Here is a 27173-nt window from a genome sequence, read left to right on the forward strand (position 1 = left end):
TAGAAGATAACCAAGTGTTCTTTCCATAAAAGTAGGGGAAATATATTCGTCAACACATTATATTTAGCCCGTAGACAAGGAAAACAACAATGACAAGAAATAATATGCGCCCCTGCCCTATGGTCAAGACTGGTTCTTGAACAAATAACGGACACTTTATAGCTATAGTTTAGTATTGAGATGTCAACACCCGGGGCCAGGCCAGTTAGAAACGTTTTGTCTCCGTCCATATTCACCCCAAGACACACATTTTACTATATTCTGCCGAGGCATACTGTAAGTATTGAAACTGTACTTCAAACCACAGACCGCCGAGGGTCTATGTTCCAACTTGAAATTAACGGTCGCTTTTTCCAAACTTGAAATCCGAATGTCATTATCTCAATCATAGAATTATCATAGTAAAGTCTACTTCGAAGAAGGACTCCTTAACTCTCTTTGAAATTCTAAGCTTCTTAAGTATTGTCTAATCAGTGTGTTTATATGAATGTCACAGTACAAATCCCCTTTACTGAATTTACCGTAACTGTTGTAAAAACAGTCCTACCTCTAACTTAGTAAGGTATCTACATCAATATGTCGACAAGGTTCAAACCATAGCGACGACAGAGAGTTCACCACAGACAAGTACCTTACTTCTCTGTGTAAACACATACCTGCCAAATGTCGTCAATATCACCTTCTTCGTCCTTCAAATTGGGAAACGTGTTGTCAGTACCAAACACTAAATTCTTCAGATTATTACCGTACCTCGTTCGTGTTGACCTAAGTGTGCGTGTTGTTTTCTTAGTCCAGATATCAGTCACACTTTTCTGTGTTCTCATAGTTTTCAACAGGTTGGTCCATTGGTCCGTCGCCTCTGCCGTTGACAACTTCGATTTCGAAGGACTGATTTCCCGAAATCGTCGGGAAAAAGCCGCCATTTTTATCTCAAGTTAAATAAATGGACTGTGTGGACTTGTTGATCGGTTATATATCCATGGTAGAATTTCTAGGGTTTCTCTGTTTCTTCATAATAATGTCACTGTATATTGTATAGTATACGTAGAATGGGACAATAGTGACGCATGCAGCTATGTAAAGGTGTGTATTCTATGTACGGATTTACTGCGACGTTACTTGACAAAGAAATAGTCGTTCTATTCTTTGTGTACTCTTTATTTACCCAGCTTCTTTTGATTAGCATTACAAACGGGTTTGCATTTACATTGGTAAACAAACAATAAGGGAGCTTTCAGTATTTATAAGGGGAGAAGGCAGGGTGGAATTATGGGGTCACAGTGTACTTTGAGTCAATGTATTGTCTAAATTTGAATTATTTGGGCGGGGGGGGGTGCCATTAAAATGCTGCTACCGGTTCCAAATCCCATTGCTGCCATTTGGGTTTTGGTTAGGGTTAGGGTTAGGATTATGGTTAGGGTGAAGGTTAGCATGGATGTATTAGGGTTAGAGAGATGTTAGGGTTAATAGGGTTTGGTATCATGATATCAGCCCATAATAATCAAATCGCTGCTGGCAACCATGTAGTCAATTAATTGTGAGTTGTGAGGAAAAATTATGTGGGTCTCGAAACGGAAACAGTTGGATAATATACTGGGGATATTGTTGCGGTGATGCTGACCTAAGTCCCGGTAATGTCGGCAGTGTGCAAATCTAATCTTTGGGATTTGCGGCCTTCAGCTCAGCCAATGAGATCCACATACACAGGTACACGTATTTATTAACCCTTCATACATATTCACATTGTTGTAGTAGTGGAGAAATAACCAATGCCTTTAAACGCGTTCAACATGGTGGCAGCAGTGGGATTAAGTCCTTACTATTGACTTTAGGACTCGTGTCCTTTCCCATTTCTGACAGCATTTAAGCCATATATTTTGAACTACTTTAACAGGGGAGGGTCATGTTACATGTTTTAGAGAAAGAAAGTTGCGTGCCCGCGAGGGCCACTTTTTAGCATGACAGAATCAATGGAGAGTCACATTTCACACAATAGTCTGGGCCTGATTTCCCCTGGCCCTCCCCCTGTAATTACTGAAGGCTCCCTTATGATGTCACTCTTTTGTTCCGGGTGTAATCGACACGCCCTCAGGTGATATACGGTATTGATTTAGGTGCTCCTGACAAGTAACCCTAGATCAGTACATTGTAAGTTAGCCTAGCTAGATCAATACACTGTAAGTGTCACTCCGCCAAAATACTCAGTGTAGACACTGTCTTAACGTCGTTTAGTTACCTAATATATCCATATTTTCATTCACACATTTCTGTCCTAAGAACTGCTTGAATAATGAAGATAAGTTTATACAATCCAATACCTTCAGAATAGTAAATACAGAATTAATCTAAATGCAGACAAAATAATGACCGCCATAATAATCTAGCCTGTTCCAGTATGTCTGGTCCAACGTGGTGGTGTAAATCGTAACGATACCGTATAGCCTATAGGGACTAGACTAATTATATTGTATGATGGACAGTATTGACATCCAATCACATAGAACCATCACTAGTGACCATGGTAAAGAAACAAGTAGCTCATCTGAGTATATGTAACATGAGTAAAGGTCACATCACGTAAACATTCACTGAATGCATCGTTTGTGAGAGATCGCTGGCTACGTTTATGGTTCACTATGAGTTACAACACAAAAGACGAGGACTTGCTCTATTGTCGCATTGTACCATGTATAAGCAGTATTGGCAGCAAGATGCTAGGTCAAAGGAGGTGGGGGGAGAGCAGTGTTTCCGCAAAAGCTTATTTGTTGCTGACAAATTGCTGCTGACAACTATGTTATGAATTAATTGTCAGGTGTGGTGTCAGTAGAGGAGTAGGTCTCACAGGTGTGCTGTAAAACGGGAACAGTTGGGTAAGATACTAGGGATAATATTGCGGAGATATTGACGGCGACCCTGAGATGTCTGCGACCGTTGTAACTAATTTAAAAAAGCTTGTTTCGACTAGTCACCAGTGACAAAAAAATAACATTTGTAAACTAATACAAAAACCTTGTTTCGAATCCCTGTGCTTGAAGCACGTTGTCGATGAGTGTTATATATTGAACACATAATCACATATTGATATAATTGTCTTTTCGTATTAGTCCAATCCTAATTTGAGATCGGCTTTTAAACATACACACAATGAGAAATATCATCTTAGTTCACGTAACTATTGTTGTCTTTTCAAAGAAATAGTACCTCACATTTTTGTCCACTTGAAATTGAATTTATTTCATAAAAATACAGCAACCACCGATCATTCGGAGGATAAATAATCACAGACAAGCAAATCCCTTGTCTGTGAAATACTTTGTAACACATTGAAAGATGAAATAGAGATTACAACGATAGTAATGTCTTCTGTCTTAAGTGATAAAGCTTTGTACACAAAAATAGACAAATAAAAAAGTGTAAGTTGATTTCTGGCCTAAAGTTATTGGGTTTGTTTCGTTTTGGGTACTGTATAAACTTATTTGTTAGTAGTCCCTTCTTTAGAGACTGGTATAAAGGACAAAAAACAACACACAGTTAATCTTCAAGAACATCTAAACCCACATTTTTACCACCACCAACCCCCACCCCCCCCAAAAAAAAAAAAAAAAAAAAAAATTAGTTTTTTTCCGTCAGAGATGGCTTTACCGACATGTCTTGTATTGTATGGTTTAAGCAAAGAAATTTCACTGTGATTTTGTATCTGTGGATATATATACTACTTTGTAAATATAATTTGCATTATACCTGGCCAGACTTAAATGTTGAATAAAACCTGGGCCTTGGGGATTTCATGCCAAGTTATGCAGTAAATCATGATTATTAACTACAAATATGGCCGCCATTAAGTTAAACATTAAATGAGCATCGACACTAATGCATATATTATATATTTCTCTTGTTCTGTTCTGTTCTGTTGTGCATTACATTCAGACATAATTATGAAAGAAATTGCCCACATATAAATGATACAGATGGTCTCTGCAATATGCAAGAAATAATTTGATTTTGATACTGTACACAGAATTCAAGGTCGAGGGTAAAGGTCACTTTCTTATAAGAAAGCTTGCATGTGATGATATGGGGGTAGACACGTAAATGGATTCTCTATGTATTGAATTGTTTTTGAGTTATGCAGCAATACATGATTTGTTACTCCAAATATGACCACCTGCTGCGATGAGTTATATGAGTACTATTAAAAACCAAACCCTTTGTATATTACATTTGGACACAATTTTAAAGAACTTTACAACAAATAAATAAGACAAAGTGTCAAAGACTCTGTGATAGGCAAGAAATGGCTAGATTTTGATAATTGATCCCGAAGGTCAAGGTCAAAGGTCAATGTCTTAAAAGAAAGGTTGTACCTGATAATACGGGGTAGACACTTGGATGGAGTCTATGTATTACAGTGTTTGAGTTAAGGTGTAAATATCGATTTTGAACTACCAATATGGCTGCCATTCGGTCAATTTTGCATATGTCACAAAACAAAGTGACGTGCATATGTATCATATGATGTGTCACCTATGTGCCAGTTATGAATGAAATAGCATATTGTATGTCTGAGAAATGACGTACTACGGACGGATGGACGAAAGCACGAAGGGATGGACAGACGGAGGCCACTGTAATAGCACCCACGTAGGGGGGGGGGGTTAAAAATCAAATCCAACCCATCATATCTAATTTGCCTAGAAAGACATTTTTGTTGGGATTTGACTGCCGACAGTTCCTTATACGAGCACCAATTGATGACCCGCACTTGAAATTGTGTTCAACTTGCCAAATCCTGCACATTTCTGAACTCTGATTCGTCAAATTTGATTTCCATTTTCTCCGCCATCTTTTGTAGGAGACTGCTGTGTAGTTCCAACACCTGTGTCATCAATTTCTGTCGCTTGTGAACCCTGTGGAGTAATTAGTGTTTAATTTAGTCAACATATCAGATTCAGATCCATCTTTTATTCAACCATAAGGATAAAAATAGTTACAGAATTAACATGTCTAAGACTATATAGTCTAAGCAATATGTGAAGCCAAGAAACAGTAACAAAAATTAAATTATCAATTAGAATAAAAACAATGAAAACACACTATATCATATTTTTTTCTAAAAAAGCATATCATCTTCGCAAATGGATAAGACAATAGATTGAATTTCATAAACCCAAAACAAAAAGACCGAGAAAATATGTTTACAATGCAAATGTTGATTACATTTTTTTTCCTACAACAAATTGTAATATGATAGTTATCGCACTAAATGACTTCACAGAATTCATTTAAAAGTTGGCAATGTCTAGAATCCCTAGTCCTCGATATTGTACTATCTTTGATGAATAATATATGTGTAGAAACACGTTGCATGCATGCATGGTCACGTTATTTGATCAGTTGGCACTACACGTGACCACAGTAAAAACAGTCCCCCATAAATAACACAGTTGTCATATTAGGATCAATTTGACTACACTTTCAACTCTTCAAAATAGTTGAAACCTAGGATTGAAAGACAAATGTGAGTTTGATAATGAAGGAAGATTACACGAGTTCCAAACTCCTCTGTCAAATACTAAGATATCTACCAAAATTTTAACTTGTTTGACAAATCACACTAATGGCCAAACAAAATCAAGTTAATATTACATCTTTGTAAAAATGTAAAAACGTTTTAAACCCTGCATAGGTGTTCCTTTCAGCAACCTTTTATTAGAAGAAATCAATATAAGCCCGGGGAGAGACAATAGTCTGTGAATATTTCTATTTAAAAAATTATTCAAAGCACTCATTAAAACTAAATACTGTGCCAACAGATTAAAGGATGTGCATGCTTACTATTGTTGGTGTATGTAACAAATGTTGCGGAACATGAAATATGCATTCTTTAGATATAGCTTAATTACTGAAAATCATTAATTGTGAAAATTTATCATTTTAAAACGATGAGCTACAACAACAAACACTATAACACATATGCACTTTGTCATGTTTAATTTATATACGAATTAAATCAATTTGAAGAATGCATATGCATCCATAAGATACAATCTAATTACCGAAAATTATTAAGTATGCAAATTAATCATTAAAAGTGAAAACTATGCCAACAGGCTTTATAGGATATGTGCCTTGATGTGGTTGATGTATGTACCAAATTATATTGAATTTGTAGCTAATATTCTTACGATATAGCCTAATTACCAAAGCTCATTAATTATGCAAATTACCAAGACCTTCAAAACTATAAGCCACATCAACGAGCATTATAATACATATGTGCTTTGTTATGTTTAATGTATACACCAAATTATATTGAATTTGAAATTTACGTTCTTAAGATATAGCCTAATTACTAAAAACCAATAATTATGTAAATGACTAATTAACCTTTATTGAATGTTTATCAAAATCTACCCAGTTTCTGTGTTTAGCATATAAAAGATGTGTAGCAAGTTTCATTAGAATTGGTGCTGTTGTTTTTAGATATCGTGTCCACAGACAGACAGACAGACAGACAGACAGACAGACAGACAGACAGACAGACAGACAGACAGACAGACAGACAGACAGACAGACAGACAGACAAAAGCATGTAATAACACTCCGGGAGGTAAAAATGGAATACTTACCGCGCTCGAAAGTCCTCCATGTCATCCAGTAAACTTTCAGGGTCATTGTCATCCTGCTGTTGCTGTTCCCCTTCCTTCGCCATTCCGTTCTGGTTTGAAAACTGTAAAGTTATTAACACTGTAATTATTGTTGATTGCTAATTTTTAAGCAATGGTTCTCTATGTAATAGATGAGTTTGTCTTTAGAAGGTTCACCAATTTCAAAAAAGTTGGATGTTAAATTTGGTAAATCTATTTCTCGCTTTGACTTTTTGAAAATCGGTGACATGACCCCAGGAACTTTAAAGCAAGCCTTGAATGGTGATGTTTCATAGTCAGTCGGCCGGCCTGTCTGTCTGTCTGTCGTCTGTGTGTGTGTCCGTCTGTCTGTCTGTGTCTCTGTCTGTCTGTCTGTCTGTCTTGTGTGTGGGTATTCAGAATATATCATTTTATAGTCTTACATTGGTACAGCAGCCAGCATCACTATTTGGTTGGAATGTAAGTTTAGAGGTGTATATGTTACGTTGGACGAATTTCGGTAAGCTTCTTTCCATATGATCTAGTAGATTGACCTGAAAATGATAGAATGAGATTCCTAGTTAGCAAGAACAATGGACCAAGTATACACTAGATACACATTTGTATGCTAACCAGGGAGTTAGTAATGGTATTAGAATTCCTAGGGTATAAACCTTATTTCAGTACTTGTACCGTGTGCAATGAGTGGACACTGTCACCGTTTTACATGTGTTCCGTAATGTAGTCCATGAGATTTTAACGGTAACGAAGGAGTCGACACTGGTTTCTTATAAAATTGCATATCATATCTTGAGGGTTACGTCATACGAATCGGTGTTTCAATTACTAGATAGTTGAAATAGGAACGATGTAATCAATAGCAGCGGCATGAATTATTCGACCCTAATATTGCGTTGGCTTTTGGTGTTGTGAAAAGTATATAACATATGCGTTTAATACAACAAAATGATCACAGCCTTTGCCATGCTTGGTACATTAATTACCACTATGTAACTGAACGGTGTATTCTATCCTACATATGCTCAGTCGTACTACATCAAACATTATAGCAAATTACAACACATACCTCCATTTCTAACTTTTCAATCGATGCATACTTTTGCACCTCATCGATATCTCCAACAGCAACACCAAGCTAAGACAGTAGACAATCAATTAGATGTATTGTTCACTTGAAGCGTATATGATAGAAACATTTATTTATTAAAATGAGATCCTAGCTAGCTCAGAGCTTCTACAAAATGTATAAGAAAACAGAGCAGAGCAGTAATAGTGTATTTAATACCTGACACTTCAAACATTAATTATGACACTTCATTAAATTATGTGTGATGATATTAAATTGCTTTTGTAATTATGAATTCATAATAACATGATCCGTGAGCGATTCTTTAATTTGTTGATAAGCCTAAAAGATGTTTCACTCCGGTTATCCGACCCCAACTAGTTTTTCACTGCCGCCCTAATTTTTTTGTTATGTATTTGGGAACAAAATAATAAAATCGCGAAAATTGTGAAATCTCGCGAGAAACAATGGATACGGAAACTGGCATCCACTTATTGAAATGTTCTTCCAAACTTTAATGGCTGTTCTTCTGATGGGAAAAAAATAACACAGAGACAATATGGAAAAACACGGGAATTACACAACTAACTGAACTAGACTAAAATATTTTTTTTAAAGAAATAACAAATCAACCTGCCCCCACCTATTGTGACTTTGAGCGTAATCAGAATCACACGATATTTAGGCCTTATACATACAAAGTTTTCTTGTTTGCTTTTTTCTTGAATAAACACCGTGCACGAGTGTAGTATAATTCTGTGGCTATAATAACAAACCCGTACTTTTTACCAAGAGTATACACCACTGTATTTGATAATCTTGAAATTGGAAATTACATAAGTTTTCAAATTATCAAAATTATTAAATTAAGCCTATCTATTGACCACTGGCGTTTCTGTCAACCCTTTATCATTCATTACCTACATTTACATTGTCAACCTGCCACATTGTGCGGGCAAATTCTTTAGCAAACTGCTTGCAAGGTAATCTCAATGTCGCGATTGCAGTAACGTAGCATCATCTGACCTTGCAGAACAATCGAACGAACCTGTGTAGTGGCTTTGCGACTGAAAATAAACTTGTCAATGAAAGGACTTTGAAATTGCAATAAAGTTTTTAACATCGTTTTACGAACTGACTAAAGATAAGAATGTCTGGTTTTGTTTTACTAAGTCTAAACCCAGGCAATGACTGTAATGATCGTTGAAATATGGAGCATAATAACATAGCGTTTCCCACTTGTGCTCAAATTATTATTTCCCCTGGCATTGATCTATAGTTGCACAACGGCTCTTTTACACCCCGGGGAGCATGCACTCCATTGCAGCCATTCTTTGTGCACAGGCTTAGAGCATTTACATTGCAAACTCCACCCAGGTCCCAAATTATACAGCTGGGTTGACTGAGGGACAGTCATGGGTCAAATCTTTTGCCAGTCAGAAACAAATGGCAGCGATGGGGCTCGAACCTGCAACCTGCGGATTCCAAGCCGGTCACTCTAACCATTCGCCCATCATTACTCCACTTACTGTAGAAAATAATAAAGACAAAATAAAGACAAAATAACGTACCATGAGATTCATCATCACGATAGACATCAGAAAGATAAAAGCAATAAAGAAGAACAGTCCAATGACTTTGTCAAAGAGTTCATCTGGCCCGTAGAATATCCCGGCGTACGAAAGTTCTCCAACAGACATTACGAGAACTTTAAGGAGGGTGAAGCCAAACGAACTGAAAAATCCCTGCATGAAAAAAAATAAGTGATGTCTGGTCACAATTTTTATGATGAAATTTACCCTAACCCCAACCCATATATGAATTTAAGTAATTTTAAAAAGCATGTGACATCACATTTCAAGTTTCGAGGATTGACGATGAGGTATGTTATATCATACCATATCATATCATTTCATATATCATATTATATCATATCATATCATGTCATATATCATATCATATCATATCATGTCATATATCATCTCATATATCATGTCATATATATCATATATCATATCATATATCATATATATCATATCGCATCATCATATATCGTATCATATATCATATAATATCATATCATATTATATCATCATATCACGTCATATAATATCATCATACCATACCATACCATATATCAGTTATATTATCATATCATATTATATCATATCATATCATATCATATATCATATCAAATATTATCATATACTATATCGTATCATAAACCATATCATATATCATGTCTCACATCAAATCACATCACATGACATCACATCATACCATATCGTATCATATCATGTCATATATCATATCATATATCATATCATATCGTCATATATCATATCATATCATATCACATGATATCATATCATACCATACCATATATCACATACCATATTTTACATTATGTATCATATTATATATCATATCATATCATATCAAATATTTTTATATACTATATCGTATCATATACCATATCATATCTCACATCACATCATATCACATCACATCACATCACATCATATCATATCGTATCATAATACCAGCTAGGTAAGTCTAAATAAAAGTCTATATTTTTTTCAAAGGTCAATCAAGTTCATCTAAGTTCATTCCAGGTAACTTATGATAACTATGAATCTTATTCTCGAAGTCAACGAATTCGATCGAACATCACATAAATATATCATAAGTAGTAAACAGACTTCGAGCTTTGGACTGACTGTTACTTTGATTTATAAACTGTCGACGTACATATCTGTAGCTATGTAAATTACTCACCTCACTTATATCAGCAAGCATCAAATAGAAGGCGAACGTGAAGGCTATCGCAAAGAACAGGTACACAGTGCCAACCTGTAAATGAAAAGTAAAAGTGAAAAACGATCGAGGTATATTCTGGAAATTTTAACGATTTTTTACACGTAATTATATGACAAAGGAGCAACCACTTTGGGGTTTTCGTCCATAAATTCTTCTCAGATTGGTTAAGACGAGTGATTAGAAAATTTGTATTCCAAAATGTTAGGAGAGTTCTCGCTCGATAGAGTCCATTCACATTTCAAAAGAAGACATCTTAAATACATGCAAAGAAATATACACTGCCGTACATACATACACACACACACACATATATATATATATATATATATATATATATATATATATATATATACTTAAGTCTATTCCACAAAGTAATAAGGTTTGTTACTGCCTCGACAACCTAAGATTTCGATTAGAATAGAAAATATGACAGAAAATTTCTATTTGATTTATGTTGGTTGGTTTGTTTCTTTTCTTGGCTATGTCGTGAATGTCAGTAATACCATTCCATCCACTTAGACTAGAGTACCCTGGCACTGATCTATATCTAGAATAATTAATTGAATGATATTCGATGAATTCAACGTATAGGAATTGAATATCAAATAGAGATAAAAAAGTAGGTTGGGCACTGTAAAGTTGAAATCAATCTATAGGGACATGATTACTTTCCTTTTTACAATATAGAATCATCATGTCTGTCATTACCCTCATCTTTTTTGAAGTGTTATGTGGGCCAATAGTCATCCCTTTTTCTGATAACTATATCGTTTGTTTGTTTGTTTGTTTTTTGCTTGTTTGTTAGGATCGTCAATGTAAACACCTAATCACAAGGTGTGTGACAATTCAGCCGAGAAAGAGTTGGTATACAAACGACTAATTGCATGTCTTTGAATGGTTAGTGACCATGTGACCTACTATAAGATTATAACAGCACCACTTTACCTTAAGAAATGACTTCAGAACTTTGAAAAACATCACAACATACACACCAAATACGTTTATCCTAGATCAAAGAAATAACAAGAAAAGAAATATTTAATCAATTACGTTATCGATAAGTACTTAAATATGACGAACAATTATTCTGCAGTGTATTACACAAACAAAAATGGAAGACACGTCTAACCTTTATCTTGACTGGTTTGTCAAATCAAAATAGAAACTTGGGAACTTGAATGGTGAGACAAACACAAACAACACACACCCAGAATCGTACTTGGTGTGACTTCTTTTTCAAATTATATTTAATGTACAAAAGTAAACTTGATATACGCTTGGTTGAAGCAAGGATTATGACGACATGAGTTTTTATTACGAATTTAACTTTTGGCATTAATATGTTCCTAAATGAATGATTGGAAATGTCATCGAACAATGAGAGACAAGTTGTAACCCCATAACGATGATGTAGTGAATGATATTCAAATATTGACTTTGTTCAGTGACAGTTACATGGTGATATAATGTACTGAGAATATATAAGTTGCAGTGTGTCATCTTGAAATATAAAGTCAAGCAACATATAACTATGAATCACGTCAGACAGTTATAACATTAATTATAAATCGTTTAAAATGAAGAGAAGTAGGGAGAAAAGAAATGTCAGTGTCCCTTGCCACTTTGGTATGGAAGTTAAAAAAGTGTATTATTAGGCTACTGGCCGAAAAATATTTCTCGTAATCAAATAATATAAACTTACTGTAGTATCCACTAAAACATATAATCCCTATGGTATGTCATTCATGCTTCCTGTTACATTCCAAGCAACTGATATCACACTTATATGATTACACTGATATGTACTTTAGACTAGTAGAATAGTGTGCACGCAGACAACTATGTGACAGCTTCTCTTTGGATAATACACACACAGTCAGATAAGATATTACACTTACCTTCTCAAATAGAGTATGAAATTCAACCATGACAAGAACAGTGCCACCGCACCACTCGTCCACTGTGAAACACATGGTTTGTGTCCTGGTGGAAATATGAAGTACAGGGCGCTAGCATACAAACCCCAATCTACCCAATTAGAAATCTCCATAAAATACTGATATCCCTAGAAAACAAATAATATGTACGTTGAGAACGGTTCCATCATATCTTAAAAGGCAAATCGTCGCAAAAAGGTCTTTTTAGTGATAACTGTGAAAGGCATCCCGCAAAGAGGTTTGAGATAAGAAGAAATATTGTAATATGTGTTCTTTTATTGTTGTTGTTGTTGTTGTTGTTTTTGTTGTTGTTATTGTTGTTTGTGCTAGTGGTAGTATGATTCCACTTATATATCTATATTTCAGAAGCATCGGCCTTGCAATTTTATCAACATCCAAAAACGAACATAATCTTTGTATTCTGAGCCGTACAGTTGCAACGACTGCTTCTCTAATTTGTACATGAATTAATAACCTCCACGTGTTATAATTACCCTAGTATGGTCCTTCATTATATGTATGCCTGTGTTTTGTTTCATGATGTCGATCTGGCATCAAGTAAAACCATGTAAAGACTGATGGGCGGCAGTTTAAACAATAATATCATACCGACTGAAGTACTTCTACAATCTCCTTGAAGACGTTGATAATTAAGTAGGTTGCGATAAATATTTGTAAGCCAAACCAGTAGTCCATCTCATAGTTACCTCTCAGGTTGCGTTTTCCACTCTAGAAAGACGATATTAAGACTTGGATGACCTTCGCCAATCTTCTTTTCTAGATTCTATGAATACTATGTATAAATAATTACACATTAATCTATTCATATCAAATATCTTTAATTTACCAGATTCGTCTTTCTCGTCACATGATGCTTTGAATACTTATGAGGTGTTATTAAATCTGGTTCGACGGTATTTCAAATTTATGAACGTGTCATCTTGAATGGTGCATCATGGGAAATATGTATAAACTTACGTTGGAATAATAAAGACTACTGTTGGTGCCAGGTTCAGTAGGGCATCCATATTTGTCCAGCGGTGTCGTCAGAATGTGGTCTGGTATAAGACACACGGCATTTAGCGATAGAAGGTAGATGAAGTAAAACATGAAGTCAAGACCAAACATTACTCGACCAAACTTCTTCCTGAAAAGGTTTATTTATATCATACGGTCAGATTTTAGTATGTGCAGTGGAAAACCACAAATAAACATTTATGTAACATTCGACTAGAATTACATTTCAAATTCTTCATGTCACGTCCATGGTGTAATTCCATTATTGTATGAGTAGAAAGGAAACTGCACCTGTAAATATATATATATGACAGCAAATCGGTCATTGTATGCTAGATGTTGATTTAGGCAACTGTGTCTGCTGCAGGTTTTAGTACAAAATCAACGATTAGATGTCCCATATAACCTTTCTAGGAGTGACTTTAGCATGGCTCGTAGACACAGAATGTTAAAAGTTAAGCTTCACTAATACATTGTGTATTTTCCCATGTTTAGCGAACGGTCAGTTTCTCCGGCCTTTTTTTTAGATTTGTATATCACTGAACTTAACACCCTCTCTCTGAAAAGCCCAAAGCCTGCTTAACCCCTATATATCACTTATATCTAAAACATGATGATCCTTATATATTTACATACCGGATATTTTTATAGTGATCAGAGTGGACTGCTTGATTGTATGTATTATATAGCAAAAACTTTGTAAAAACAGCACCATCATATAATTAGCAATTCAACTACATAGGATTGACATATTCAAAAAAATAATAACATTTGGCAGTATAAGCTAAGGGGTGAAAGCTTGAAATGGGGACACGTACACATCTCATGGGGTCCTAGGAGTCTCCATCTGGAAGTTCTGGAAATTTGCCGACTCTTAAAGCCAACTTCTAAATCAGTTTCGCATGTCATATTAAAATGTACCTAGTGTCCGTAAAATTGGTATTATAGTGGCAAATATAGTAGAATCCTTTTTTGCATATTCCAAAACAGATAGAGGTACTCCTACCTACTATGTTTCATAGAATCTGGAATCTGATGAGATGTGGTCATTTGTAGCGTCGGTAACATGTAGTGTTCGAAATAGAAAGTGTACTTAGTGCGTAATATAATCTCTTCATCCTGAAGAGTAGAGCAATTCAGATCAACTTCTTTTATAAACTATCTAGTATGAAGATTACCGTAATGGAACTTACAACCTTCTCCCCCAAGTTCAACATAAATGAAGCATTGATTGTGAAACAAACCTGAGTATTTACATGTCATGTTCTATAACTAGTTTGGTAGGTAATACATGTAGTATGCATAATTATGTTGCTGTGTTCCAACGTTACACTGGGTGAAGTGATAATAAGAATATAGGTACGAAATGGGGACAACACCACAGTTCAGACAAGGTCATACGTCATTGTAGAAACAGGATGACCCACCTCCCACTGCTAATTTCAAAAATAAGGTGACACCCCCCCCCCCCCATCCTATCATTCCACCAACCCCCTCTCCCCAAAGAAACTGACGGGTCCCCATATGTCAAAGTTGCTCTAAGAATAAATACTTAATTAAGTACTAGTACTGAAAAGACAATCAAACTACTAGTGTTACCATTTTAAGTTGATTAACTTTTGACAGACATCATGCTTCAACAGATCTTGTCTTTTCCAGCGAACCATTGTCTGAAACAGAAAGCATCCATTATATTGTTTGTTTAGGCAATAATGCTTTGTGTGCCTAGCAACAAGACCATGCCAGTAGCAACAGCCAAAACACATAACGTGATATGTCTTAAAAGAATAATTGCCAAAGACATGCCTATGTGGATACTTTGTAAACTATATTGTCTCATGCATAAATGTTTGAGTTTTATGGAATTTTACATACTTTTAAAGCAGTCCATTTTTTCCCTATTTTCCTGGCTGTAATTGAATCTGGGCCTGGATCAACGTGTTTGAAATTGTAAGTGATCTGAAAAGAAAAAAAAAACCCGAGTGGTTTCAAAATCATATGTAAAATCAATATGTGCATCCATAAGTAATAGGACAATTAAAAGCTGAACTAGCTGTAAGTGAAACTTTTTTAAAAAACCTATAATGTTAGATATAATGCCTTAATTGTAATATTGTACACCATGACCAGTATTGAATCACCTGTCGGTAAACATATTCGTGTAACAGTACATATGGTATGGAGCAAGATATCCAATAACTTTTGATTTTTGGGTCCGCACCCAGATATTAGCGCCCTGATAAATCACGATTTCAACATGTGCTGTACTGCTTATGGATAAAACCGACCTCTAATTATCATGTACAAATGACTAATTGTTGGTATTATGCAACAATGTTTTGGTGAAAATGTATAAATATTGTATACTACTAACCTTTATGTCAGGATCAGACTTATCACTGTGAGAATAATGGACACATTTGTCCAAGACGGTGTGAGCAACGTTCGGCAGTTTCTCTATCAGTCGATTGAATGATGTATATCCCGAGTTATCATGCTGGGAGATGATATCTTGCCACCTTGGTCACAAGCAGATCAAACGAATTAGTGTGTGGTTCAACACCAAATATGTATGTCAAAATAGTGAAATGAAATCTGTCTGTCTGTCTCCCCCTCCCTCCCTCTCACACGCACGCACGCACGCACACACACACACACACACACACACACACACACATACACACACACTGTCTCTCCCCCTCCGTCGTTCTATAACCATAAATGGTGAAAGCAGACCTTCTGTTGTTTACGATAACCGTTGCTACGACGTCCTCTTGTTGTTCTGTCGCTATATCAAGACAGTTCTCGCCCTTGAGATTTTTTAATAGTGGATTTGCGCCCTTTTTCAGAAGAAATTCAACGACTTCTTCGTGGCCGTTGGCGGCACTTAGGTGCAACGGTGTGTTCTTTGAAAAAAAATAATGTTTAGAAACATGTAAAAGTTGTGTGACAATTTGTGAGATAATTGTTATTTACTGTTTAAATAAAGCTCACCAAATATCATATTTATAGTGGACTTTACTCTGAATAGAGCATACAATATCCATATAACATTGACAAGTTATGCATCTGCATTTTTGCTACAATCCTTAGATCATGGGCGTTATTCAACACAAAGCCAGATATAAACTGAATTCCTCCTGTAAGGGCAAATCCATGCCTTTGTTAGGACATTCCATGCAAGTGGCGGTAATTTTCAAACTTTTGTGGGTTGCATTATATACAATTAAATGCAGATCATGTATTTTAAACGCATAATTTGATATAGCGATCGGTAATTTGTCCAAGCTTGGGTCAAAGTTTAGGTTCAGTACTGGTTTTGTAACAGTAACGTATTTCTCTAAGCGGTTTAGTTCAAATCATGCCAAATAGCGATCTGTGACAAAACAATTATTCATCTTCACCCTGTTCTTGTCTGTGACATCAATATCAGCATGATTATTGAGTAAGACCTCTATAACGTCCACGTGACCATTCAGTGCAGCCAAAGCTATCGCTGTATGGCGATTGTCATCCCTGGAAACAAAAAACTATTTTGTAAATCACGTAAAGTATGCTGACCACTACAGGTATGTGCAAGCAATGTGTCATTTGTCTTTGCATGGCCTCAACTATATTTGTACTTGTCGACCATTCGATTGACTTATCGAACAATATCTTGATCGGATCGATCAAATGACTGCCTACTTGGATGACACTTTGGTCGATTTATTAGTTAATTAATTTATTTATTTATTAAGTAAATGCTATCATTAGATGAATTGTTAACATTTAATATATTAACTAACACTCCGAGTCGATTGATTGGATGATTGGTAGATGAAAAGTGGCAATATTGTTAAGATCGTTGTTTGTGTGTCATTTGCCGGTTGTCTTTTATTTCTATGTATATTTGTTTTGGGATCCACTACGTTTATAGGTGTTCTTCACCTGTGCGGACTGCCTGACTTTTGTCAAAAATAAAGTTAAATAAATAAATGAAAGAAAGAAAAAGAAAGAAAGAAAGAAAGAAAGAAAGAAAGAAAGAAAGAAAGAAAGAAAGAAAGAAAGAAAGAAAGAAAGAAAGAAAGAAAGAAAGAAAAATTGTCGTTGATCTGTGTCAGGTTTACTGGTTTCAATATTCTTACTCCCGCCCTCCCCTACCCCATCCCTCACCTACACGGTCTATTGACATCACTCTATGTAGACGGAAAGACACCTACCTACTGTCTACGTCAGCGCTAACTTTAAGTAGGTGTTTGACTTCCTTGACATGACCCTCTTCGCTAGCCAATAACAACGGTGTTTTACCATCGGCATCATCTTCATTGATAATCTTAGAGCTAACTTCGGTAAGGGCCTCCAAACATTCTAGACGACCTTTGCTATATTTAATTTATAATCAAAATGTTAAATCAGTTTAAAGCCATCCATTTATCTGTAGTTCCTGCATTTTCAGACAATACCAACTGTTATTCTTGAGGTTTTACAGTAATAACAAAAGTCGTTCACTTTGACAATGAATAGTCAAAAGGTTTAATATCGTTGAATATTGTGCTCGTGAATAATGGAAGTCATTTAGTCTGTTTGTATATAAGGTCAAGAATTTCATGAAAGGACGTGATATTAAATAACAATACCCCCCCCCCCATCCACCAGCCCCCCCCCCCCCCCCCCCACCTTCAAAACCAACCAACAAGTAATAACATCAGTAAGCTTAAAATAAAATGGTTGTGCAGCCAAGTAGAAAAAGAAAACATCTATCCTCATCTTGTATAGCAAATACAGGAAAAGCTGACAAAACAATATACATCGTTGTCGTCCTGATAGTCCTGTACCTCTAGTTCTAAATATTATGCATAGTACTTTAATACTTGTCTTCCATTTTTTTTTATCTTGGCTCAATTATCAGAGATATCAATATGTTTGCTAATCACGTGGTTCAACAATGATTGAAATTATTAAATTCCGTTTCTAATTACCTCGATGCTAAATGTAACGGCGTTTGTTCACTATCATCCTTTCGGTACACTTTAGCGTTGTGTTTAAGTAGCAATCTCAAAAACTGCAAAAAAAATGCACATGATTGTACATGAGGTTGAAAAAAAGAAAGAGTTCCAGAGCACACAAGAATCAAACAATTGTTTACACAGTTGGAAAAAAAACAAGGGGAGATAAAAGCTTGTTCAGATTCATCAACTCATGGTGGTGTCGGTGACACACTCCGACCATTCAAACTTATACAAATTCAAATCAAATAAATTGGTACTACTACTACTACTACTACTACTACTACTACTAATAATAATAATAATAATAATAATAATAATAATAATAATAATAATAATAATAATAATAATAATAATACAAGTATTGCAATGCTGTATATATAGTAATCCTCTTCTGTGTATAAATTCAACTCACCATATCAACATAACATTGAGATGTATATTTATTTTGGCGGCTGACACAGTCTATATTTGAACTTAAAGTTATCATCTTCGTGGATGAATTGGCTACAATGGTAAAAGTATCACAGAACAGTATAGCAAAGCATATCCGATAGCTTTACATCACATTACATCACATCACATCACATCACATCACATCACATCACACTGTAACTTAGTACATGACTTGGTCAACACTTGTCTAACTTACCCGGATATTTCCTGCTTCAACTGCAATGTGAGTCGGTGTTTGTTCGTTCTTATCCTTCTCGTTCATCACTACGTTACCTCTATTCTCCAGTAACATTCTTGCAAAGTCTGTGTGGTTACCTTCAGCTGCCCAGTGTAAGCAGTTTTTCAGATCTTTGTCTTTGGCTTTAATGTTAGCCCCTTTGTCAATGAGATATTTTGCAGCATCTGTCTGGCCCTTCCAGGCAGCGGCGAGGAGTGGAGTAAAACCTTCTATATCTCTTGCTTCAAGTTTAGCTCCCTGTGCAAGAGATACGCATTTGATGATGATGATGATGATGATGATGATGATGATGATGATGATGATGATGATGATGATGATGATGATGATGATGATTGTTAGACTTGCTGAACTAATTAAATGGGGTTGTGTCCGTCCTAAAACTATGATCAGTTAATCATATTATAGGTCAATAAGGTAGAAACAATAGACAGAGTAATAGATATATTAGGCCACGGGTGACATCAGCATTGATTGGTAACTGCGTACCAATCCCAGATTTCCTACATCAGTGTGCAGTGGTATTTTCATGGCTATTTGGAATAATCTTAATTCTCTTACTTTTAGAGAAGTCGCGCAATGTAGAGTGGTTAAAGAGATTTTTTGAGACTCATTGGACATCAACGTATTCACAAGCATCAGCCTAGTGCGCGTTCAATAAAAAAAAAGATAAGTTTCCAACTTACATTCTGGACTAATACTTCTAAAACTTCAATTTTACCATAAATTGATGCTCTGAAAGAGAACATGCTTGATTTTAGTGTATTAAAAACTGCAGTGTCTGGAGTAACAAATAAGCAAGGCAAATGTACATGTAGCATAAACGTAGACAAGAGTTTCATTTTACCTTTCAAGAAGAAAAAACTTGTCAATTTGGTCTTTGTAAAATGGCTCTTATCAAAAAGACTTGTGTACATTGATATCAACCAGGATCATTTTTTGTAAATTTACAATAACAGCTATCAACAGAACTGCTCTGTTAACTCTCATATAAAGCACTTGCAGAAAAATGCCAGATTATCGTCAAATCTCTCAAGAGGCTTTGCAATACATAATCTGACTAGTGTATATCATTTCTACATAATAATCCAAAGAAAGTAAAATACCACTGGTAAAAACGAAAAATACAACAACAAAAACTAATCCTAATTTTATTTTTTTTTAAATAAAAAAAATACAAACCTATGCAGAGGTGTCATTCGTTCATGGTCTGTGATGTCCATATCTGCTCCCCGCTCAATTAACATCGTTGTCATGTCAACGTACCCCGTTACCGCTACGATGTGCAATGCAGTGAAACCATTCAATTTCTGGGCGTTGATTTCTGCCCCGAGGCCAATGCAGTAAGAAGCCATCTGAAAATATAAGCGAAATAAATTACAAGGTTGATGTATGGAAATTGTAGACACCGTGATGGACTGCTAATTATGTTAGAACTATAATTGTGCATCAGAAATCTACACTTTTCTCTTTAATTAAAAGTAGGTATTTATGGTGCCAGTTTTTGTGTGCATGTATGGCAGGCCGTGTGTTGCAATATTCAATAACACATATTCATGCATAAAATAAGATATGATAATATTTAATATTATACATGTTTTCATTAGTTAATTAACAGGTTGTATACGTAAAATCGTTATTTTGATGCTAAAATCAATTTGTAAATTAATGTTAATATTCGTCGATGTCTATTTTTGTGGTTACACATGTTTTTTTTATGTTCGACAATAATATATTAGTATTCGTTAAACTTTTTCATTCGTGATTTTCAATATCGTTATTGATGAATCATTTTTATATTCCTAAATCATCTTTCCATTCATCAACCTATTTTTATATCGGACAAATGTTATGTTTGCTTGCCGTAACCTTATTTCTGTTGTTCACGAGAGAGTCATTTGTATGGGGTACGCATGCGTATTGCTATTCAAGTGAAATGAGTCTGTCTGTCTGTCTGTCTGTCTCGCTGTCTGTCTGTGGGAGGGAGGGGGTAGATAAGTGGTGTGTATGTGTGCGTGTGTTTGTGTGCATGTGCATGTGTGGCTAGGTAAATGTGCGTGTATGTATGTGTCTGGGAGAGGGTAGGTGTGAGTGTATGTGTGTTTGTAAAACTTCAATTTGTCATTTCTGTTTGTAAAATAATAGTAATACTAGTGTACTGTATGGACAGACTAATATTAAGACGAATCTCATTATCGTATACATTAGAACATACCACTAAAACCATTAAAGATATATACAAACCTTTAAATGGCTCCTAGCAACTGCTAAATGCAATGCTGTACTGCCCTCATCGTCACTGTGATTCATAGAACTGGTAGAGTCATTTACGTCCTTACCTGAACAGATAATAGTTTCATTTTTGATTTTTTAGTCCTATTTTTGACAAAAGCATAACAAAATCATTGGGATGGCACTAGTTTAGGAACATTAAAAAATGTGCATTTGTTTTCTTTTGAATTCCTCACTGCCATGTACATATAGTCTGCTCATAAATATATCAATACAATACAAGCATTTTAACCTGAAATAGAATGTCATATCTGAATCGACTTAAAGGTATCTATCATTGTTACATTTTACTTCTTTTATTTTAGGTGCACAAAAAGAGTGTAGCAATGTCAGAAATTTGTTTTGCTTGACGATAAAATATAGTAGTGTTTGTAAGACTTTTGTAGAAGAGTCTGACAGTAAAGTGTGACAGTGTTACGTAAGATTTTTGTCGAGTAAGGCGACCTTCTGTGTCAGGTTCACTGACGTCTAAAATCAAGGTACACTGCAGACATTTGGTACCAGTGGGGTTACAGAATCATTGCAATGCAAAGATCGAGCATGCGCAATTAAATACCTGCTTTCATAAGTGTCATCATTGTTTCCAAACTACCACAGATGGCAGCAAACATAACTGGAGTGATGTCATTGATCTCTGTGGATAGCAAGTCTGCACCGTAGCTTAACTATAAAAGTCAAACATACATAAGTCATGAATTTGTATAACGAGAAATCAAACGGGAAAAATAGTAAAGTCAGGAATCGTTTTTAAGCCAAACCCATGAATTTTGTTTTATAATTCATGTTGACTTTATATTGTAAGTAAACTTATCGTCAAAAAGTTCACATAGAATGGCAATAATATCAATGGCAATTATACCTTTCAATTAAAATGTCTGCGTTTAAGTCATACGATTGATAATTTTGAATGAAATTATCATGTTATCAACAGCAGTTTGTATTTTACTACTATAGTGTAGTCCTGATTGACCAACAGAAAGTGGCCCTCTCAGAATCTGCAAGTTACTGGTTCGAGCGTCGCTACTGTTATTGGTTCCTGAAATGATGAAGTTTATTGGGTAAGCTTTAGACCACGTCTGTGCACCAGTCAACCACGCTGTTTGAATGGGGACGTCCTAGTAGCACAGAGGTTGTTGTGAGAAATATTTAAATCATATATGCTTACAGAGCCTGCACTGTACTGCAAGCGCCATTAGGAGTTGATAAAAGTATACAATTACTAAGAACAGACCATAGTCTGGCTCAACAAAACAATTATACTAAAATTGCTACATTGTATCGTCTGGCTCAATAAACATTCTTATAGCACTATTTCATTTCATCACTTTTCGTGATTAAAATCTTAACAATTTTACTATGTTTGCTTTGTGTCAGTGTATCATTGTCTCTTAGCTGGTCATCACTAAATCATACATGGCAACTCAGACCACCAAATTGTTCGGTAGTCTGAAACTGTAACAATGTATATCTCTTTTAAGACATCATCATCATCGTTCGGCTGCGCAGCAGTCAACCATAAGTTTCCTCCAGCCACAACGGTTTTGAGCCATTTTTGACAGTTAACCATGATTCAGCATGCCATCGGCATCTCCCAGAAGACAGTGGATGTATTTTGAGAAGAGGGTTCTTTGCCTTCTAAGACACGTACGTCAATGGACAAAAGTCAAGATCTGTAGCAATTATACTTCAAATGTTGTCCTTCAAAACGATAACTATGTAGCAATTTTACTCTTCGCCAGATAATAGAATGTAGCCATATTGATAAGAGTTTTATCAACTTAAAGTCAGCCAATAACATTTAGTAGTGTTAGCAAATATTTTTGTCGTGCCAGACGACAATTTGTTTCTACCTAATTGGCTTCCATTTGTATATGGTCATGGAGAAAACGAAGACGATTTACAATGACAACACGAAGCAAATGACTCACTACAGGTTCACTGGCACAAGACGAAATACAAAAAAAAACCCTCACCAATAATTCACACATCTGTACATTCCCGCGTTGTGCAGCATAATGAAGCGGTGTCATCTGGTCATTGTCTCGTACATTCACGTCTGCTCCACTATATAGAAACAACTGACAAATAATAGAACGGATAGAAAATCAGAAATACAATCAACAAACACACACACACACACACACACACACATACATACATACATACATACATACATACATACATACATACATACATACATACATACATACATACACACACATACATACATACATACATACATACATACATACATACATGCATACATGCATACATACATACATAGACGGACGGAAGCATAACGCTACCTCCCCTTACTTGAGGTAAAAATGCAAATGTATTTAAGCCTATACCGAAGCACACAGTAATTGGTTCGGCTTGAACCCTCGCTAATGTAATTGTTTCACATTTTTCCGAAAATTTACTAGTTGATATACAACACTGGTTTTTGACCCCCCATTATAAAACATTCGGTTTATACGCCTGTATATTAATACCAAACCTTAGTAGCCTCAAAATGTCCATGCCGTGTGGATAGATGTAATGGAACCATACCATCTCGATCTCGTGCATTTATGTCTGCATCGTGATTTACCAACCGTCTCATAATATTCGTAAAGTTTCTCCTTGCTGCTATGTGAAGTGCAGTCCCTTTATATACTGGAACTTTACGGTCCACATCTAAAACAAACAAAGGGAATATAGAAATATACTAATGTAAGTAATAGACAAACACAACACGATACTCGCTAGACCGCATATCTCCATCAACGCTAGCCGTGATTGACCTTAGAAACCGTGGTGAAATATAAATTCTAATATTCATAAAGTGATCCACGGAAGACAATAGCCCCTCCCCCCCAAAAAAAAATCCACTAAATGTTCTGTCAATTGGTGTCTAAAATATTGTCGACTTTTTATCATCCAACAATGGTATACCCAGAATCTTCACAAAAATAGAGGTCCGGAATAGGTTTGTCAGGAAATGCCTTGTTTCACGCGTCAGCATGCATGATTGTACCAAGACAAAGTTCTGCCCCCACCCCCGGCAATTTGGTCAGGCTACGGTCCTGTACGATGACATGCTATCCAAGAGACTTGTCATTTGTCAGATTACATTATGTCGCCACCCAGTATGTCGAATAAGATGGCCACGTCTGTAGGATACGACATCGATGGAATTATTTACCAAGTGGACAAGAGTATAGAAGTCCTCAAGGACGAAGGCTATTATATATAAGCTTGAGTGGTTTATTTACCCAAATGTACAAATGATCACAAAACCTTGGCAACAACAAAAAAAACAAAAGAGAGAAGGGTAAATGGGAGTCAAGAAATAGCTTACATGCTTACAGCTATAGTCTAGCCATAGCATGACCCCCGGCATTGTCATTGTACATTGCGCATGATACCATGATGTATTACGACCCAGTGTACGACGTGATTTAATACGAGCATTCAGCTACACAAACTAAAACTTCTGTTGTGACATGTTGATATAAGCTATTGAATGGACGTTGATTTGTTGTATGTACTCACATAAATAATGGACTTACTCTCCACGATTAGAACCTACACAACCAATTCATGAGTTGGCGTTTTCAGGTGAAAGTTTCAGGTAAATAACGACAAAACCCTTATATATGCTTGAATGTATATAGATTGTATACCGTTTGACCATTTGTGAGAAATGCGATCTACTGATAGGAAAGCGATGCAAGTTTATAGTAGAATAAAAGGTGTATACATACTAGATAGACCAATGTAATGACGGGATGCTATTTTGTCATGCTTCATTTGGTGGAATGCTATAATGACAGTCATATCATTTTCATGATACAATCCCCTCAAAATATCAACTGAACGTTGTTCCTCAAAATATCAAGTAAAGTTTGTCAATCTTGGTGGGGATAGTTTATTTTATCCCTTCATTTACTTATTTCTCTCTCCGTCCAGCGAGCCATATATCTACCTTAGCATTCCATCCATCCATTCATTCATCTACCTGCAAGCTCTCACTTGCTCACTCGCTATATAGTTCGCTCGCTCGCTCGCTCGCTCACTCACTCACTCACTCACTCACCCCCTCTCCCCTCACCTCAACTCAACCAATCAACTCACTCATCCACCCACGAACCCATTATCAACTCTAGAGGTCAAGGGTATCATTTCGTAACTATCTACTTCTGCTATCAACACCGGTGTAACTGGACTCTGTCCAAAATGCATGTTTTACTGACTGCACATATGTTACCACCATATACGTGTAAAACATTAATTGAACCATCATAACAACTCACCGACTTTTCTACTAAGTAATTCCTGTACGATATCCTTGTGGTTGTATCTAACTGCATAGTGAAGCGGTGTTGCTCCTGTGATGTCACGGGCATCCAGTAACAAAATATCACTGTCCAACAAACGTTTGCATTCTTCAATATTACCAACAATGGAAGCCTGAAAAGTGGAACACATTCTTCAATATTACCAACAATGTAAGCCTGAAAAGTGGAACGCATTGAAGGGGAAAAATCACCAACCGTGACTCGATCTATGACAACTAGGGCAAATAAACAATCAACAATATTAAGCTCTAAAAAAAAAACTGGTTGTGTATACATAAAAAAACTATTTCAACCAAAATAGGATTGATTTGTGTGTTCTTGAAAGTGACTCGTGAAAATTCGATTTCTTTCCACATGACTATTTCAAGAATTCCAAGTATATATACATGTATTAAGATGTCACAGTACCTGCCAAATATCTAGCTCACATTCCAATTCCTTTAGAGTAGCAAACTCGTCTCCGTTACCAGAACCGGATACCAAGTTCTTCAGACCACCACCGTCGTTCTTCCGTGATGTTCTCAGTGTTCTCGATGTCTTCTTCTGTAAAAGTACTGCTGCCTTTTGCTCTTCCTCTATTGCTCTCACCAAATCAATCCAGTCTTTTAGTGGAAATGGACCCACTGTTCCACGGCGTCGAAATAACGCCGCCATGTTGATGTACGGTTTATATACTTCGGTCACTCTGATATGCTAAATTGTTATACGTCAGTCCGGTTCATGGACCTTATGAACGAACCAAGAAAGACACGACGCATCATGTGTGACGAACTATTCAGTATTTTCTACCTGGGCATACAATGTGTTTATTGTATTCTTCTGTTCTTCTGTTTTCAATAACACAAATCGTAAGGTAGGGCACAGGGGACCCAGGAACCGTGTGACAAACAAAACAAAACAAAACAAACAAACAAACAAACAAACAAACAAACAAACAAACAAATAAATAAATAAATAAATAAATAAATAAATAAATAAATAAATAAATAAATAAATAAATAAATAAATAAATAAATAAATAAATAAATAAACTATCAAATAAATGACAAATGAACAAGCAAACGAACGACAAGTATAGGGACAAATAAAATAATTAAATAAACCAGCAAATAAACAGATATACTCATGGGGGTATACTAGATATGGTTTTCTATACCTATCACTATAAAGATTTGTTAACATGGCCAAACGCTATGCGAAGATGACAGAACCACTACACTCTTTGTTGGGGGCCCCGGTGACAAAAAGGCAGTCCAAAAAAGAAACAAGAAAAAAGTTACATGTACACATTCGGCGAGTCTTTTCAAATTATACAATAGAGATAAGCTTAGGGGTTTCCAATGCAACTGTTGTGATTAACCTAGGTGGTATT

General features: G+C 35.8%; 2 protein-coding genes across 2 annotated transcripts in view; both read right to left on the bottom strand.

Moving 5' to 3' along the window:
- The window catches only part of LOC144433112 (transient receptor potential cation channel subfamily A member 1-like), a 21209-nt gene extending 20286 nt beyond the window's left edge, over positions 1–923 (bottom strand). The window contains exon 1 of the mRNA XM_078121422.1: positions 657–923. Within this exon, the coding sequence (XP_077977548.1) occupies positions 657–923 (267 nt within the window). The remainder of the gene's footprint in view (positions 1–656) is intronic.
- Positions 924–4749: 3826 nt separating this feature from the next.
- Positions 4750–26455, bottom strand: LOC144433113 (uncharacterized). The gene is made up of 26 exons (XM_078121423.1): positions 26210–26455; positions 25757–25913; positions 23959–24137; positions 23432–23536; positions 22015–22123; positions 21411–21505; positions 20349–20521; positions 19853–19901; positions 19128–19406; positions 18449–18531; positions 17690–17851; positions 16892–17003; positions 16224–16393; positions 15862–16006; positions 15363–15446; positions 15087–15157; positions 13449–13617; positions 13080–13199; positions 12432–12598; positions 11479–11539; positions 10492–10566; positions 9285–9458; positions 7714–7782; positions 7070–7180; positions 6630–6730; positions 4750–4907 (listed from the first exon to the last, which is right to left on the bottom strand). The coding sequence occupies exons 1-26, from the start codon at positions 26453–26455 to the stop codon at positions 4775–4777; spliced, it is 3399 nt and encodes a 1132-aa protein (XP_077977549.1). The 3' UTR covers positions 4750–4774.
- Between the last annotated feature and the right edge of the window lie 718 nt (positions 26456–27173).

Source organism: Glandiceps talaboti, chromosome 3 (assembly GCF_964340395.1).
Source record: "Glandiceps talaboti chromosome 3, keGlaTala1.1, whole genome shotgun sequence".
NCBI lineage: Eukaryota > Metazoa > Hemichordata > Enteropneusta > Spengelidae > Glandiceps > Glandiceps talaboti.